This window comes from Lactuca saligna, chromosome 4 (assembly GCF_052625555.1).
Source record: "Lactuca saligna cultivar CGN05327 chromosome 4, ASM5262555v1, whole genome shotgun sequence".
Classification (NCBI taxonomy): domain Eukaryota; kingdom Viridiplantae; phylum Streptophyta; class Magnoliopsida; order Asterales; family Asteraceae; genus Lactuca; species Lactuca saligna.
In genome coordinates, this window is record NC_136420.1 from 99,793,048 (window position 1) to 99,813,591 (window position 20,544).

The 20,544-nt window shown below is 32.5% G+C and overlaps 1 protein-coding gene across 1 annotated transcript; it reads left to right on the top strand.

The window, feature by feature from the left end:
• Positions 1 to 5,375: 5,375 nt before the first annotated feature.
• On the top strand, positions 5,376 to 8,260 carry LOC145039976 (uncharacterized). The gene is made up of 6 exons (XM_078987969.1): positions 5,376 to 5,469; positions 5,585 to 5,813; positions 6,266 to 6,379; positions 6,479 to 6,726; positions 6,998 to 7,486; positions 7,854 to 8,260. The coding sequence occupies exons 1-6, from the start codon at positions 5,376 to 5,378 to the stop codon at positions 8,258 to 8,260; spliced, it is 1,581 nt and encodes a 526-aa protein (XP_078844095.1).
• The last annotated feature ends 12,284 nt before the right edge of the window (positions 8,261 to 20,544 follow it).

The following is a 20,544-nucleotide window of genomic DNA, read 5'->3' on the forward strand; positions in this document are numbered from 1 at the left end:
CAAGTTGAACCATTCCAACACAAAATTCATATATATATATATATATATATATATATATATATATATATATATATATATATATATATATATATTCTTGACTAAAGATGATTAAAATCTCAATCTAAGCTTTAGAATTGAAATGAAGTATAATTTTCTCTCCCTTAATTATACCAAAACAACTTTTCAACCCCTGCAACTTCACGAATTGAAACTTTTGTTTTTCTATAATTAACATTGCTAGCTTGCAATAATAGTAATCACAATTATCATGCTCCCACTAGCTTGATGATTATTAGCATAACACTTATGCTCCCACTAGCTTTGACATATATTCAGAAATCAGTTGGACTTCTAAAATTTAGATTCATACACCCTTTCTTAGATAGTTCACATGTGTGTCTAAACAATTTTCAGAACTATGAAAAGGGATGTCGTAATCATAGTCTCAATTTCTTAGACCTTTGCCATTTCTCACAAGTCCATTTTAGTGTGCCAGTTAACCACACACGCTCCACTAACGACTTTTGAAAATGCAAATAACACAATTGATATCTACGTAAAATCTACTTAATGAAAACGTTTCCTCACCATCATTTTCATGAATCGGAGAGAAACCTTATGACACTTAGATTTTATAGTGTATGAGTTCCTATCCATGTGAATTTGTTAAAACCATAATCACAAGATAAGGTTAGTGATAAATTCAGCCTTACATGGATTAAACTTGTTCAATCTTAGTTTCTTGTCACCTTGGTAGCACAAGGCCCACCAATGCTTCCAAGTTGAACTCTGATAACTCACATGCAAATTCAACTTATTTGAAGTAGGTACATAAATAAGAATTATGTCAACACGATAGGTTGCAAACCTTAAGTCGTGTGCTAGTGATAAATTACAGGTCTTACTCTTGATTAAATCTTGAAACTCTTTCAGGATCTTTAAGGCTCCCACTGTCCCCTTGACATATAAGTTTCCCTAGTCAAGAACCATTCCTTGACAAAAAAAATATTCAAGGGATAGTGCGTATTCTTATCAAGACTAACACTTCACACAATTGGTCTTAGTTGGTCTTTGTCTCATCAAAGACATCACAACTTACCAATCTCAAATGTACAAGAGTATAAACATTTTACACTACATTTGATAAGTGTTTTAAACCTTACTTTATGTCACTCAATGTTAAAATCTTGGAGTATGACTCTAAGAATTGTTTTGGAACAAAGTATGACTCATCTTCTTGATTTTAACCAATCCAACAATTCATCACCTCTCTTCTTAGCCATAACAATGCACTAAGACATCCTTAGAGTATGAATTTGTGATATGGTTTCATAATCATTAAGATGATCATGAAATATGATACTAAAGTACTCTCCCATCCTTTCAAATTTGAGGAACTTTTATCTTTCTGCCTAATTTGATTCTTCTCATTTGTTTTGTCATACATTGTAACCTTTCCAATGTTACAGAATTATACTTAGCCTTATAAGTATAATCATATTTACTAATCTTTAGTAAATCATGACAAATCAATCTTTGTGGTGGACCTTGACCAGCGCACACCCAGTGTACCTAATTCCTTAGTCCTTCAATTGACTCACATATACATGTGATCAAAGAGTTAGTCTTAATTTTCAAAGATGAAAATTCTCATCCATCATACAATACAACTTGTATGATTCCAAGTTTCTGTCCAATTGAAGCTTGGGTGATGAAAAACTTTCTTCATTTGGTAAATTCAGATACTACCACAAATGAAAGAATCAAATCCACTTTCCAATATTGCTATTACTGGAAACATATAAGCAACAATTTTCCATAGATGCCATTGTAAGGATACTTTTAAAATAAATAAAATTAAAACCCTTTTTTTCTTTTATTCTAAAACTCTGCAGAAAAACTTATCCTTACAATCCACATGAAAACCTTGTTGTTATCTATTCATAAGCAATATATTATAACTCTTAAGCAACAACTCAAAATTTTGATTACCGAACCATGCGATCGAAACCCACCTTCGTAATCAGAATCAACACTTACTTTAAGCTTCCTATCTTTTCTTTTGATTCTTAAAAACATCAACATGTGACCCATTCACATTATGTAATAAGAATCTCCAAATAGGAACTTAATAGAGTTAGTCAGTGGACTTTAACTGAAGTAGAGTCAAACTTTTTGACTTGATCAATCTTATGATCTTTCCGGTAAATATGGCAGCTTCGTAATCAGTGTCCCTCCCTTTGGTAATAAAACATATAGACTCTTTGGTAATGGCACATAAGACTATCTCAAACTTAGTCTTTCTCTTTACCATTTGGTCAACCGAGTTGACTATGGCCGATCCCTTTCCATTGGGAAGAGAAATGCTTTTCTAGATATCCAATGCTACCATTGCCAATGTCCATTTAAGGTTTTGGAAGTTGATCTTCTAATAAAATTTTCTTTACTAGTGTTCCAAATCATTGCTGATTCCGCAACACAAAGCAAATAGATAAGATCATTAAGGCTCATGTCATAGTCTGTCTCATAGTAGTCCCAAAGGGACTCACTGTGTTACCAAGAAGGTGATTAAACATCCAAATTTCACAAGACTTTGACACCCAACTCTCCCGGCTTGTCAATACGTGACTTCATCACCAAGATGTGATCACATATAGATCTTGCTTGCCAACAGGGCTTGAGTGACCTTAAACTTGTGGGTTTGGGAGAATAAATGGAGGAGGTGAAGGAAGTGAAGCATGATGTTGAGGGACACCATCTTCAAGAGATTTGGGAAGATCATAGTTGTCTGAACCAGACATCTATAATGGGAGAAAATCAAGTTAGTTGATTCAAAGTCCTTAATATAACACCCAATATGAAATATTAAGGCTAGGACCCAACACAATATTTTATAATTTGGAAAAGGGATGCCGTAATCCAAGCTATAAAATATTTGAAGGTAGGCGAATGACGATTCACCAATTTCCACCATGAAAAACGAAATAATTTATTAGGTTTTAATTGGATTTGAAATTCCTAGATCTTTTGAGATTCATTGAACTTTTCAATGGCATGTTTCAATCTCGAGTGTGCCCTCTCAAATTTTTGTGACTGGGATGCCGAGGATCACAAAACAAGGTGTGAATAACCATACCAATTCACTTGGTATCCTTAATATTATCACCTAATCAATGTGCCGGTTAACCACACACGCTCCATTGATCTATGACAAACATTAAGTCACCCTTTGTGATCCTTACTAGTCCAAGTTAGTGTGTCGGTTAACCACACACGCTCCACCAACGACTTGGTAAGGTACAAAGTGTGAATTCCATGGGCTAGCACCAAATTCACATTTTTTCCTAAAGTAACTAAGCTTGGGAATTAAATAAAAAATATTTAGTTACTTTATAATAATCATTATACTTTTAATGAGAATTTAAAGTAATTGTCCTACCCGTTCGGCTAACGACCCTCCACCGATCAAGCAAGCGGTGGGTGAGAGTGGACACCCATTAAGTTGACATTTTATAGGCAACAACCTTATACCCACCTTATAGACCGGCTTCGTGAATGAGGCCTACTAACGGTAAAACGACTTGTTCTTATATATATATATATATATATATATATATATATATATATATATATATATATATATATATATACAATAATTAACCATTAATCTTATAATAGTATATGGGTAGAATTTTAACTTTTAAAACTTCTAGGGTATGGAATTAAATTTGTGTGAGACTTTACAAATTCCAAAACTTGAGGGCAAGTTTTGAACAATTCATAAACTTTTGGATATTCATAACTTATGAGTTTTAATTAAGTGTTTAATACTTTTAATGAAGAGTCTCTTGGAAATCCATAACTTGAGGACAAGTTATGAAGTTCATAAAAGCATTTATTAGATAAACTCTTCAAAAGTGTAACTTATGACTTCTTAAAAAAACATTTAAAAGAAAAAACTTTTGGAATTCCATAACTTGAGGACAAATTATGAATTCCATTAAAACACATTAAGATCAAGAATTAACTAACAAACAATGTGCAAATAATTCCTATGATCTAACAAAACTCATATGAACATGAACATCCACATCAACAATTTCAAGAATCATATGAGCACATATAAACTTGAAATTTTGATTATAACTTTGAAATTGGTCCACCATCATCATTACCACATCAAAAACAGGTTTTATGAGTCCAAAACAGTTTAAGGTAATGATTCTAGACCAATTCCGACACCAAAACTCGAAAATCTGCACTCAGGCCTGCCAACTCGTCGAGTGCATGAACTGACTCGGCGAGTTGGTTGAATCTACACATGGAATCGGAGAGTACCATGAATGGACTCGGCGAGTCTGCTGTGCAGAATGCAGTTTTTCGACATTTTTCAGCAATTTGCATCAAGTATTCAAGAAAACAAGCCTAGGCTCTGATACCATTGTTGGGGTTTGAGCAATCTAACACTTCCTAAGTGTGCATGCAACCCTAATAAACCTTGGATCTATGTTTTCTTCTAAAATACATGCAAATAATAATTTCCAAGATTTCTTCCTAACTAGCATAGCATAAGAATTATGAATCATAAAATTGATAGTAGAAGTACATACCTTTTGATAGTGGTTGATTGCTTGGAGTTTGAGAGCCTAGCACCAATAATGTGAATGCCTCAAATGGAATCACAAATCACCACAAACTTTGGAAACTTGAGAGAATAGTATACTTTCTTATGAAATCGGCCACCACTAAGTCTCACACAACTAGCGTCTCATTTCTTGCATCATATGCTTCTTTGTATAGTGTGCATGGTTAGGGTGAAACCCTAATAACCCATGTCTTTTCCTTTCCAAGGATCCATGGGTTAAAAGCTCCATGGATCATCCATGGACTTCCATATTAGCTTAGCCCATTAACAAATGAGTATTAGCCCACACTATATAAAATACAATAGCCCATAATTTAATCAGTCTTCTTTTTAATCTCTAAATTAATTCATAATTAATTTAAGACTAAAACTAATTAAATAACATGACTTCATATTAATATATTATAACTTATAATATATTAATAAATCGTAAGTATACAATTCTCATAAAATTATCCATAAATCGTTTGGGTGAAGTGCAACCCAAATGGACCATGTCGGGTCGGGTCAAGTATGTACCAAATAAGTTATGGACTTAGACACCTTATCCAACATGATATTACCTTCTTCATTTACTAGTGGTGCACGATATATGTTGCAAAACTATTTGGATGCCATGTCACTTTGTAAATGGTTTGGATATCCAGATTTTTTCATAACCTTTACGTGTAATCCCAAATGGCCAGAGATTAAAAGGTTTCTTAAGGATACTTCACTTCAACCATAAGACATGCCTGCTATATTATGTAGGTTGTTCAAGATCAAGCTCAATGCATTTATTAAAGACTTAAGGGAGAATAAAATTTTCGGCACAGTTCAAGCATGTAATTAAGCTTATATTTTTTCATTATTGATAAAACATTACTCTTATTATAGTATATTTCTTATATGTTTTTATTGTCTAATCATATTTTGTTTTTTTTGCCAAATATTTTGCAGATGTTTATACCATTGAATTTCAAAAGAGAGGTTTTCCGCATAGTCATATTTGTTTGTTTATGCATTCTGACAACAAGTTACCCACTGTTGAATTTATCGATCCGATAATTTCCGCCGAGATACTAGAAAAAGTTGAAGAGCCAGAATTATATTCACTTGTTAATGAGTTCATGATTCATGGTCCATGTGGAGCTCAAAATATGAATTGTCCATGCATGATGGAGAAGAAGTGCTCTAAAAACTTTCCAAAATAATTCTGTAATCGTTCGTTTGTTGATCAGAATGGTTTTCTGTTATATAGGAGAAGAGACGTTGGTCATTTTGTAGAAAAGTCGGGTGTCAAGTTGGATAATAGAAATGTTGTTCCATACATCAAATATCTATTCAAAAGATATCAAGCACATATTAATGTTGAATGGTGCAATCAGGGATCTTCTATAAAGTATCTATTTAAATACATAAACAATGGTCCTGATAGAGCTACAGTTGTTGTTCTACCAACAAGCAATGAATGTGAAAATAATGATGCGGTCGATGAAATAAATGAATATTACGATTGTAGATATTTATCTGCATGTGAAGCATCATGGAGAATATTTAAATATGATGTTCATTGAAGGTATCCTTTTGTGTTTAGACTACCTTTTCGTATTCCTTATTTAAATATGATGTTCATTGCAGGTATCCTTCTGTGGTTAGACTACCTTTTCATCTTCCTAATCAACAACAGATTGTATATGGCGAAGACGATGATATTGACGATGTTCTGGACAAACCTTTTGTTGCTGCTTCAAAGTTCACATCATGGATGGAGTGTAATGCAATTAATAGTGAATCATGAGATCTTACATATGTTGAATTTCCTACAAAGTTTGTTTGGGTGTTAAATGGTAGATTTTGGAAGCGAAGGAAAGTAGGAAAAGCCATTGATAGAATTCATTCGGTTTCACCTAATCTTGGCGAAGCTTATTTTTTAAGGATTCTTTTGAATAAAGTTAAAGGACCGACGTCATTTGATGATATTCGCACAGTAAATAGTCAAACATATGCTTCTTTTAGAGATGCTTGTTTTGCACTCGGTCTATTAGATGATGACAAGGAATACATCGATGCAATTAAAGAAGCAAGTCATTCTGGATCTGGTTTTTATCTACGCTTCTTATTTGTCACATTGTTGATGTGTAATAGTATGTCTAAACCAGAGGCCGTTTGGGAAAATACATGAGAATATTTGGCAGATGGAATTCTATATAACCAACTACAAAGGTTAAAGTCTCCAGGTATTTCAATTATTTTCTTCATTTCTATTTAAAACAATTTATTTTAAATATCAACACCAATTAAATAATTATTATAAATATTATTAAATGTTGTATTTTATTTTTTGAAATTAGTTTAAAATTTATGGTGTAGACTTATCACTCAGTGAAGATGAAGTTAAGAACTTAACTTTGTTCGAAATAGAACAAATCTTACTTCGAAATAACCCCACTCTCAAAAAATTCACAAACATGCCTTACCCAAATGTTAAATCAGTTTCTTCTTCGAACAATCGACTTATCATTGAGGAGCTAGATTACGACATTCCCGTTATAAAGAATGACTTTGATCGTATGTTTCTCGCATTAACAAATGAGCAACGTAACATTTTCGTTAACATCATGAGTGTTGTTAAAGAAAATAAAGGAGGTGTTTTCTTCGTTTATGGTTATGGTGGAACGGGTAAAACTTTTTCGTGGAAGACAATATCTGCAGCAATTAGATCTGACGGTAACATTGTTTTAAATGTTGCTTCAAGCAGTATTGCTTCATTATTATTGCCCGATGGTAGAACAGCACACTCTCGATTTATACTTCCATTTGAACTTACAGAAGATTCTTTTTGTAAAATAAATCCAAATGGTGAGTTGTCTAGCTTAATAAGAAAAACCTTTTTGATAATTTGGGATGAAGCACCTATGATCCATAAGCATGCATTTGAAGCTTTAGATCGAACATTGAAAGATGTGTTAAGGTGTGGAAATTCTAGCATCTCAAATATTCCTTTTGGAGGGAAAGTTATTGTCTTTTGAGGAGATTTCAGATAGATTCTACATGTAGTTCCGAGTGGCACCAGACAAAACATTGTTAACACTTCTTTGGGTTCCTCATATTTATGGCAACATTGCAAAGTGTATAGATTAACAAAAAATATGAGACTCAGTGTTGGAAAGGATCAAGCTAATATAGAAAAAAATAAAAGATTTTGCAAGTTGGTTATTGGATATAGGAAAAGGCAAACTCGGTGGTCCGAACGATGACAAAACGATTATCGATATTCCAGATGATATTCTCATTAATGATCCAGATGATCCTATAGGTTTATTAATTGAGTTTGTATATCCTTCAATTTTGGAGAGGTATAGCATTACAAATTATTTCCAAGAAAGAGCGATACTTGCTCCAAAGAATGAAGTTATTCAAGAAATAAACGACCGTTTGCTTAAGAAGTTTCCAGGAGATGAGGTTGGATATTTAAGTTCAGATAGCATATGTGAGTCCGAATTTTTCCATTATCAGTTTGATGCAAATTTATACTCTTCTGATATATTAAATGGTCTCAAAGTATCTGGTCTACCAAATCATAAGTTAGTTTTTAAAAATTGGTGTTCCAGTAATGTTACTGAGAAATATTGATCAGAAAAACGGCTTATGTAATGGCACAAGACTATAGGTGATATCATTGGGCAAACGTGTTATCGAGGCGCGTATAATAACTGGAACTAATGTTGGAAACTAAACTTTGATTCCAAGAATGTCTTTAACTCCATCAGAAAAAAAAAATCCATTCAAATTCACAAGAAGACAGTTTCCTTTAGCGGTATGTTTTGCAATGACTATTGATAAGAGTCAATGACAATCATTATCGAATGTTGGTTTGTTTCTCAAAGATCCGGTTTTTTCACATGGACAATTGTATGTTGCGTTATCTAGAGTTCAAAGCAGAGAGGGGTTGAAATTATTAATTTTAGATAAAGATGGTAGACTAACAAACAAAACTTCCAATGTTGTTTATAAGGAAGTTTTTCGCAATCTATAACCAACTTTTTTGTAGCATCTTTTAGTTATTTTTAGCAGAGCACATTTCATCCATCGTAATAAGTAAATACTTACGTATTGTTTTTTTTATGTTAATTTCATGATAGATATCATTTTTTTGTTTTGAATGAAATCAATTGTGATGTTTTTTTTTTGTCATTACTTAAACGTATGTTGCATTATATAAAGTATTTACTTTTATAAAATATGTGGATTTACATTTGTAATTAAATACTTAAAGTTTACAAATTTATTCTAAATAGAAAACATATCCTAAGAAAAAACAGACGAAAACAACAAAATTTTTATTAACCTAACGTACAATCGACATGAAAGATAAGGAAAAAATAAATAAATAAAGGTTTTAAAAATCTCTATTTGTAGTTAAATACTTAACAATTCTAGTGTAACTACATACCTACAAATAAAATCCTTATAAAAAATACAATATTAGTCTTCTAATTTAATGATATATTATTTATTACATAATTAAATTTAAATTTTTATTTAATATTAACACTTGTGGGTTCCATGGGTTTTCACCTAGTTTAACAATACAGTTCAACACATATCGATGGAAGGCAAACGGACAACAAGCTGCGCTGCTAGCTCTTTCTAGATGGCAAAACTAATCATTTTGAAAACAACATACGTGGATCTAGGAGATATGACATTAGAGTGCATGACCCGTTGGACTCTGTTAAGGAGCTCCACTACCTTTGGGGCGAAAAAGCCAAATATGTCAAATACAAAATATAGTTATGAAATATCGTCATTTTCTATAATAATAAAAATATTATTCAAAGACGTAAACAAAATCACAACAAATCTCTACACCTATTTTATAAAATAATAATAATAATTGAACCCCCCCCCCCCCCCCCCCCCCCCCCCCCAAATCAACAAAAAAAAAAACCAACTACATTGACTATTTTACAGTTTGCTCGTATTTTAATTTTTCAATATCACACAACAATCCTCATAGGCTCAAACTACACATTCAAACACTCGTAAATACATCTACGTATCTTGATTATTATCTTGGATAATTATTACCAGATAATGACTAAAGAACCATTATTTTAAAACTAAAAAATAATTGAAAGCTCTAACATATACATGTGGTATTCGATTCGTGAGGTTCTTCCACTAGGCTCTAGCTTTCTTTTTAGGACAATAATAAGAATTAAAAATATTAAATTAATACAAAATAAAAAGGATAGAGTTGTACCATATCGTACATCACGTGGCTGCATGTGTTTCAATTATGGCTTTGACAGTTACCCCTCTTGATCCCATTCCCCATCTCTCGCTATCACAAAAAAAAAATACGTTATATTATATTTATCTTATAATTTTGAGCTATTCACTAGAATCGTCATGTATTTATTTAGTAAAATCTCTGTGATTGTTTTTTTAATCATAAAATGGATATCTAAATTACTAAAAAAGTCTTTGAGTTCACAGGTTAATTTTTCGAACATAAAAATTGTTTTGTTACAAAACGACTCGTTAATTTTGGCCTACGTAAATATATTAAACTTGCGATTTTTTTTCTCAGAGTGACTTCTTTTTCGCAGAGAATGTTTTTGAGAGATTTTTGTTTCTATAAAAGTCATATGTCCTACGGTTTTCTTTAACTTGGAAGATCTTGAAAATGATGCAATACATCCATTGTTTAGTTATTGATTAGTTTTGTAAAATAAATTATAACAGCATTAAAATTGAAAGGGAAAGATTATTATTGTAGTTCTTATAGAATCGACTTGGTGGATATGAGGATTGAATGAAATATTCGATTTGCAATATTTGTTTCATTGTGAAGTATTTAGTTATTGATTAGTTTTGTAAAATAAATTATGACAGCATTAAAATTGAAAGGGAAAGATTCTTATTGTAGTTCTTATAGAATCGACTTGGTGGATATGAGGATTGAATGATATATTCGATTTGCAATATTTGTTTCATTGTGAAGTATTTAGTTATTGATTAGTTTTGTAAAATAAATTATGACAGCATTAAAATTGAAAGGGAAAGATTCTTATTGTAGTTCTTATAGAATCGACTTGGTGGATATGAGGATTGAATGATATATTCGATTTGCAATATTTGTTTCATTGTGAAGTATTTAGTTATTGATTAGTTTTGTAAAATAAATTATGACAGCATTAAAATTGAAAGGGAAAGATTCTTATTGTAGTTCTTATAGAATCGACTTGGTGGATATGAGGATTGAATGATATATTCGATTTGCAATATTTGTTTCATTGTGAAGTATTTAGTTATTGATTAGTTTTGTAAAATAAATTATGACAGCATTAAAATTGAAAGGGAAAGATTCTTATTGTAGTTCTTATAGAATCGACTTGGTGGATATGAGGATTGAATGATATATTCGATTTGCAATATTTGTTTCATTGTGAAGTATAATCGATTTGGTGAAGAGAAGTGGTAGGTTAAATGAGCCAACGAGCTTATGAGTCTATGAGCCTATGAGCAACTGAGCATGACGAAAAGAAAAGACGAAAGGAGTTTTGTGGGCCCATGCCCGCTCACAAAATCACGAGTCCATTTATCGTATGCAATGTATATTTTCTTGATCAATGGTAAAATGAAAATGGTGCGTTTTAGATAATACATGGACTCTAAAATGAGTAACTTTATAATTTATTATAAAATTATTAATTTCTAAATGGAATTGAATATCTCAAATTTCACCCTAAATTTTAAAATCAAGATAACAAGGAAATGAAAATTGCAATTTGCAACTAGTAAAAAACTATCTTAAACTATATTTTATCATGCATATTATCAAATCAAAATGATATGGATATCTAGATGAAATTGAGTATGTTTGTGTATAGGTTATTCAAGCTAGCCGTTGATCTTTTGGTAATTTTAGTATTTTTAGCCAAATTCGATTTAGTTCTTTTTGTGGATGAATTTGGTCAAAGCTATAGACAATATAGGTTATCACAATCTTAATATAGAATGATTTATTGTTAGGAGGAGTGGCCAAGGAGATTGAAGTAAGTTTTTATTTATATATTTCGGAAACTTTTCAAAACAGAATAATGCAATCGATTTTTAATGGAGTATACTTGAATTGGAGTTATATGCAATAAGTCGGACCATGAAGATAAATAGTCTACGGATTCAATGACAATTATTGATAATGTTAATCTTGAAGATTTGGAAGATAAATGATATTCTCTGATTTATATAAATTTCACTTCTCGAGCACAATTGCATTATTATAACTTGATCACCAAATCAGCGGTCATTCTCACTACCGTGCAGATTTCGTGGATGTATGAGAATGATCATATTTTTAAAGAGAAGCGGATCAAACAGGATTCGGGTTTTTATCCGGATGTCACTATGGGTTTTTCTTGTTTAGGGACTAAGTTCAGACTATAGTAATTTTAAAATTTCTTGATGGGATTGGGTTAAAATTCCATGTTTACCATTTCTTTTTTCATTCTAGTTTTTGATAGTTTGATTAACAAAAGTCAGTTGGTTGTTCAATTGGTTGTTCAAGGTATTTGAGTGGGTTAAATATATAAAGTGAACATATTTCAATCAATTTATATTCATACTTATACATTCATACTTAAATAATAAATGACATGATTTTAAAAACATGATATACATTCATACTTAAATAATAGATTTTGATAACATGATTTTAAAAACGTGTTATAATAGTCCATGATATACGTTCATACTTAAATAATAAATAAATAATCGACAAGTTAAATCCAGTTTAGGTAATAAGAATCTTAATTATAACAACGATCATGTACTTCGAAATCCTTTAAGAGAACGAAATAAAAAAAATTAATTTTTCGAGAAAATGAAATTAGAAAAATTATCGATATAATAATAATAATAATAATACCTACGAAAATAACCAAAAAAAAAAGATTAACAATAATAATTAATTAAAAAACTTAAAAAATATTTAATGACTATTTGTTTTTAAATAGTTATAGGGGTTTGAATGTTTTCGATATAAAACCTAAATTAAATTGTGTAATTAACTAAGACTGTCTAAAGTCTTATTTTTATAATAATTATTTTTTTTACAAATAAATGATTTTTATATTAATTAATAATAATAGTTAAAAATAATATAAAAATATAAATTACATCATATCTTACAAACAATGTTTTATATTGTAAATAATAATTATTGTTGAAATTAAGTAATTTCTAATCAGTTGAATAACGTTAAAAATAGTATTAATCAAGCATAATATAAATTCAGTTTCCATTCCTAAAATAAAAAAATAAAAAATAAAAACAATTCAAATGAAAGCCCAGGTAACTGTCAAATAATTTCATTTTTATATATTAATTTAGGGTAAAAAACATTATTTAATAGTTAGTATTAGCGACATAATCAATTTCAATAAAATATATTCACCAAAAATTGAATTAAATAATTATATTATTTTAACATCATACACGCTAGCATTTATCTTATAATAATAATAATAATAATAATAATAATAATCGTAATTTTCCAAATCAACTAAATTAATAATTTGCCCAAAAAATTAGATACAACTTTAGCTTAATTCATGTCCAACAAACAACAATTTAGATACAACTTTGGTATAATAACATTTTATTTATCAAATAACATTTTAGTATATCAATAACGTTATATTTTACAACTATAGATTTATAAATAACTTTATTTTCTAGTTTTTTTTTTTTTTAAATTATTTCACATGGTAATTATTACCATTGACCAAAATTGCAGCGGTCGAAACTCGAAAGCCGATTGCCACGGCGGCCCCTTGGTTCCGAAAGAAAGAGCGGGCACCGGCAGGGCATAGGCCGTATACGGAAGTAGTCCGACACACCCACGACTACCGGACACACGCCATGGGTCCCATGCTTCTGTTTTGGTGTTCTTGTTAACCTCCCTTTTTTGTCCCCACCCTTTATATATGACTATTCTACCCTCCTTTTGCTTTTATTATCCTTAGAACGGTTGAACCCAACTGGACAAATTATAATACATATAAATATAATAATGACACAGTTTGAATCTACTTCTAGCTTTTGTAATATATATATTGAGATTAAAAGTTCTATTTTATAGCATTTTAAGTTTCATACTTCTGTTTTTTGTTTTTACCATATTGTAAATTTAGGTATGTGGAAGTCATTACAAAACTATGGTTAAATAACTATTTTTGAGAGTAAAAATGGTGTAACCCCCGCCCCCATGTGGGATGTTTCCTACCAAATATACAGACAAAAATTATTTTTTGAAAGTGTAATTTTAAAATGTTTATTATAGAATATATTAAAATTTAAGTTTACAAATGCTTTAATTTAAAAAAGCTAGAATAATGTTATATTATCTAAATCCAATGTTGAGAAAGAGCTGTAAATGATATATGATAATTAATTTTCAATACCTAGAAATTGTCAATAATAAGGTTTTAACTTTTAAGGAAAGAAGATTATATGTTTGACTATATGTATAATTTGTTGTGTACGTCTTAATACAAACAAAATATAATCATTTTGTAAATGAATATTAATATCACAAATGTCTTGTCATAGTTACGCAAGAAATAACAAATAAGTATTATTATAATAACTTTGAGCATGATATAAAAATAATTGAAGCAATTTAATTTGAAATAGAATGAGTTGTTAGTTTTAACTTGAAAACCATAAAAACAATTGTGATTCACAACCTCTAATCAAATTCTAAACGTGTCAAAAATGAATATATGCATAATTGTCACACGAACTCCCTTTTGATACATATAAAACATCAACCATACCATTTTTTAGAAAATCATAGAAGCTACTAAATACTACATAAAAATTCCAATCTTCTTCTCGTATTACAGTTGTTTTTAGAAAATCATAGAAGCTATTGAATACTACATAAAAATCACACAATGTTAAGGAATAGTATAGTTTAGTGACTTTAGGTTTTCACCATAGATGTTTGTTCACTTGCCAGTTTTGGTCCTTAGTTTTTTGTTTGTCCCCTTTGGCTTTTCGTTTATTGGGTTTTGTGTATCGCTTTATCAAGAACGTCGTTCATTTGCTTTTTCATTCGATATTAGAACATGTGTAACACTCGTTTTATGTATGAATCAATCCATTTAAATTTTAGAAATTTATTCTTGGGTTGCCACGATGTGATGGGGCTTCACCACGACGTAACATTATGTTCTTTACCGCGAGTTTAATTGACTCACCACGACGTGGCAACGGGTGCCACGACGTAGCAGTCGATTTTGGAGAAACCCTAATCCTTAGGCTTTGGGCCCTATATAATGGACTTTATGGTTAGGGTTTTAGCCTTCATCACCCTCTCAAGACCTAAAATTGTAACCCTAGCCTCCCTTGTGTGATATTGAGCTTTCTGTGGTGTTTGGTTGCATTTTGAAGGAAGGAGAATAAGGTGCTAGCCCAAAGATCAACCAACAACTCCACCCCATCATTGGAATCACTCTCTAGACCATTTGTAAGTCCTCAAGCCTCCATTTTGATGATTCTTTGGTTGTAGATCTAGCTTTATTAGCTTATTTTGGTCCATAAGTGATGTTTGGTTGATTTGATGTGATAAATGTTGCAACTTTATGACTCTCTCGAGTCCCATGAGCAATATATCTTGTGGATCTAGATTTTGGTTGAGATATTTAGCTTTGCATGAGTTTTGGTCACCTTTTTGCTCATTTTGACCTAAAATGGAATCTAGACATGCATTTGACATATGTTTCTATAAAGTACCCAACTTTATGCTAGATATAGTATTTGAAACCCTTATGGAGTTGTTTTGGCTATGGACTTTGAGGAAAAGTGCTTAATGGTTAACCATGTCATGAGTTTTGGTTTTATTAAACCTTGGTTTGGAGATCTTGTCTTATTGAAGTGTCTTAATAGATAAAGTTGGAAACTTTATCCATTAAGGTGTTGAGAAAGAGTACATCTAGATTTTTAAGCCTTTGATTTTGAGTTAAAAGCAACTTAACTCGATTAAGCTAATCAGGTTGCTCACAACGGTGTGGCACTAGGCTGCCACGACGTGGTGAGTAAGGATCAATCGATTGCTTTGTTATCTTATGCCCAAGTTGTGATCAAGGAAGATCACAACATAGAGAACTTGTTAATGGCTTGTTGACTCTTTGAATTAGGTATGGATCAAGTTTAGACCCATGGACCACGGCGTGGGCAAGGCTGGCCACGACGTGGAGGCCAATTGTGTTTAACTTCTACTTTGATTTGGGTTGACTTTTGGCCAACCCCTTAACTTTGGAAGGTATACTAAGAGGTACCTTGCATGACTATCTAGGTATGGTGTAACACTTGTCATGACTAGCAGTGAGAGCAGTAGCAATTGATTATCGTCTGAGAGGTGAGTTCATTCAATGTACTCGTGGGTCGAAGGCATTAATGACAGTCAACTGGATTATGTTTGTAAGATGATAGTTGTCATTGTGACATTTACTGTTATACCTGTATGTGTTTGTTGTCTTTGTGACTCTTACATGTGTATATATGATATTTATATTTATGGGTAGGGATCGTACGCGATTTGGCAGTGCATTTATGAAATTTAGGCGGGGGACATTATGTTGTGGGCGGGTCCCTTATACAGTTAGGAGAGGCCCATTTATATGTATGTGAGATGTGGTATTTTATGGAAACTCACTAAGTTTTGTTCTTACAGATTTATGTTTATGGTTTTAAGTACTTCGAGTTCGAAAGGGAAGGGATCGACATGATCGCACAATATCCACCAACATTCCGCATTTTATGACATGATTTGTACTATGATAACTATTTTATACATTATCGCATTCTAATGGGTTTCAAATGAATGAATGATGTTTCTTTTGGATTTTAAAATGAAAGTTTCACTTAGTAATTTTCGGGTTTATCTAAACTCAAACAGAGGAATTGGTAATCTTTTTTTTTAAATGTATTTTTCATAAATAAATTTTATAAAGAAAAAGGTGAGGTGCGCGCAATTAGCCAAGCTCAATTAAGTATTTCCCAAAATATCGATACATGTTTGTAGTTTTGTATACACATATGTATATAGCATGCTATATTAGGGCTAAGGATCTACTCGTAATTGCATAGTAGGATGTTAGGAGTGATGCCTTTGTATGCTAGTTGTATGAACCCTTAGAACTGCATGCTAGTATGGATTTCAAATTATTAGATATAATGGCTTGGTTAGGTAGTCTCTGGTTTAAAACTCAATGATCGAATACTGCTTGCTTTGTGCTTCTAGTAAATCCACTAGTGTCGGCTAATTATTAAGCAAATACTTTAAACTACATATTGAGGGGATTATATAATTCTAGAAGGTTAGGTTTAACTCTATTGGGTAGCTCTTGTCTGAGTCCAACCGTTTTAGGGTGGGACCTAGCAGTCAAAAATTATATAATGCTGGTAACATGAAGTTTTATTCATGAGATAGTGAAAGGCATTGGAAGGGAGTCTCTTCTGCAACTGATGGTAGAGAGTGGTGGGAAAGTGTGACATCCCCATTTTCACGGCCAGAAAAGACCGATTTGTTTATGCTTGTTTTTAAAATCAGAGTACTCTTTTAAAGAAAACAGTTGCGGAATTTGTTCCCAAAACAAAATATGATAAAAATTGTCAAAGCATTTCTTTAAAGAAATTTATTTTCATTATATAACAAAATCTCGAGATGTCATGTTCCGATACAGACATATAAGCATAAACAGAACTTACATTTAATTACACAATTGATTTATATCTCCTTTAAATCTCTCTGTGAAATATGTCTTCGTATTAATACCTGTGATACAAAGAAAACTGAGTGGGTCAGGCTTGAGAGCCTGGTGAGCATATAGGGTTTTCATCCCACAATGTTATATCATATATTTATAACTATAGAACATTCAAACTTGTACAATTTCACCATATAAAGGCAACTCTTATCCCACCCCCATCGATCCTCACAACGACACGATCTAAACTCTCCTATCTAAAATTTTCCTCTTTACCTGATCCCTACTCACGGATCTAAAATTATTATCTTCACCCGATCCATACTCACAGATCTAAAACTAACCTTTTAACCTGATCCATACTCACGGATCTAAAACTAACCTTTTCCCCTGATCCATACTCACGGATCTAAAACTAACCTCCTGATCTGATCCATACTCCCAGATCAATAATTGTACCCAATCCATGCTCCCGGAATAGGGACAATTAACTATACCTTAATCCTGATCTGATCCATACTCCCAGATCAATAACTGTGCCTAATCCATACTCCCGGACTAGGGACAATTAACTTAGTCTTAATCCATACTCCCGGACTAATAACAAGTTTTATCTCTTTACCTGATCCATACTCCCGGATCTAAAATTAACCTCTTGGTCTAATCCATACTCACGGATCTAAAACTAGCCTCTTGATCTCATTATCCAACTCATCCTTTTATCACACACCAACTATCTCATCTACCCATGTTCTACCCAACATATTTGTAGATATAAATATATATTTTTATACATAGTTCAAAACCTGTATAGCATTCTCATTCAATACCTATTCCACATAACAGATGAGGCACACCCACATAACACGTATTTCATAGTGAATAAATCAGATCTATGAGATAGAAGAAAGTGAATATATATTCACGCATATAAAAACAAAATATACACATAACACGTATTTTATATTAAATACTTAATAATTATGCGTTAGAAGAAAGTAACCACACACTCACTTGATTAGAAGATGATCGGGCAGCACTACGGCTCGCAGAAGTAGTGTTTCTCCGTAGATCTGGAAGATCTTCACAAAAACCGGCTCCTCGTGGGCAGCGCTTCGGCTCCGGAATAACGCTCTTCGGGATCCTCGGGGTTCGGATCTTGCTTTGGGGATCGGAAATATTACCGGGGCTTCGGGGTATAAACGGCACGCAAAACGAGGCACAAACTAGAGAGAAGAAAGAGTTTGAACAAGAGAAAATGGCTGATTTCGAGTTCTATTTATAGGCTGAGGGTCTGGGATTACGCGGGGCGTAATCTCAAATTACGCAGAGCGTACTCAGTACGCTGGGCGTACTTTGACGTCATTGCGTGCGTCGACTGGTGGCACTCGAGTATTGGTCAGACAGGTTGCATCTGACTGAGTACGCTGGGCGTACTCAAATTACGTTGGGCGTAATTGACACGTCGAACTTCTAAATTGCGTAACTTTCGCATACGAGCTCCGTTTTCAACGTTCTTTATATCCACGCGAAGGTGAGACTACGCTCTACAACTTTCATTTAGACTCCGTTGGCTAACTTAGACTTATATTTTTATTATTTAATTTTAGAAGGCCGGGACAGAAAAACTTCGTTATAAATTCATAACTTCTTCGTCCGACGTCCGTTTTCGCCTATCTTTTTATCGTTTTACTACAATTAATGAGATCTTCGATTCCCATTTAGATTATTTCGGCTAAAAGCCGCTCAGTCTCAAATCGAATATTCGGACTGCATACCGCTAAGTCGAAACTTAGAAAAATCATAACTTCCTCATACGAAGTCAGATTTGGATGTTCTTTTTATGCACGCTCATGGTTTAACGAAATCTACGACTTTCATTTAGATTGCTAAGGCTAAATATCACTCTAACGTAAATTCACTATTTACGTCGCGCTGTGTCGTGCCGGTTCTGTCGCGAAACTTCGACAGGTCATAACTTCTTCGTTATAACTCGGATTTTGGCGTTCTTTATATGCACGAAAACCTTGTAACGTATTCTATAACTTAGTTAAGATTATTCCTTCAAAATAATCTTCCATCAAAAATTCATTTTTGACGCTTAACGTCTCTAATTGACTAGCCCGGATCTACGGGCGTTACAATTATCTCCCCCTTAGGATGATTACGTCCCGGAATCATCAACGAAATAGGACTTGCATAATGATTCCACACGTTATTTATTCATCCTAGGTAATAACCGTAACTTCTATGTTTACTCGAAAGAGTATTTAACTCTATGACTTTCTTGATCGCAGAAGATGCCCAATCTTGCATCTGCTTATCGTATTATGTTGTACTTTCAATCGTAACCTTCAAGTTAACAGATAAGTCCTTATTATGGACTCCTTCTTCTTCTCAAGATAATTACTTTCATTTATCTATTGTAACAAATCGATGGGTTGTGCTCTATTGACCTCTCATCGCACGATGCGATGCTTAGACTCGGTCTTTAATGAAGTTAAATTCCAGGATGGAATATACCTTTCTTCATATTCTAATGTGATGTAATCCTATTTCAGCATGTAGCATTTCTACCTGTAAACTTCTTTTAACAATGAGCGCGACACTATCAATCACATTAACTTCAACTTTCTGACTTAAGTCAGATGTTACATCTAACTTGGTCCTCTAGACCACGTAACATACTCCTCGTAGTCGAACTCAAATTTAAATATGACCACTAGGGTCAGAACAAGAACCATATTACTAGTCATTACCGAAACAATGGTAATGACATACCAGAATAAAGTGGAATCAATTACTAGCTTTTTGGTAACCTTGTGACTTTCCCCGATCCAAGTGCGAGTCCTGTGCTTCCGGTAGTATATGCATCTACGACCTTTCATACCTACTCATACTCGTCCCAAGTATTGTCCCGCAGTCGACCAAGTCACCATACAAGAAAATCAGACAATCATTCAACACATTAGTTAGCAAAACTAGCGTTTATATTAATTCCTTGAAACGATTACACAAAAGTTCAAGTTCACCCTATACTACGCCTCTAGTAGGCTACACTTCCTGATACAGACTTTATATATTGACATGAAGTCTTCATCCTTGAATCCTCGCATTGTTTTCTGCTTCATC

What these genes read in the sequence shown, in the direction of transcription:
- LOC145039976 (XM_078987969.1), top strand. Translation starts at nt 5,376, where the DNA reads ATGCCTGCTATATTATGTAGGTTGTTCAAGATCAAGCTCAATGCATTT. An exon ending in AGCAAGTCATTCTGGATCTG is followed by an intron (nt 6,727 to 6,997) that starts GTTTTTATCTAC and finishes TTTATGGTGTAG; the next exon opens with ACTTATCACTCAGTGAAGAT. An exon ending in TTGTAAAATAAATCCAAATG is followed by an intron (nt 7,487 to 7,853) that starts GTGAGTTGTCTA and finishes TATTGGATATAG; the next exon opens with GAAAAGGCAAACTCGGTGGT.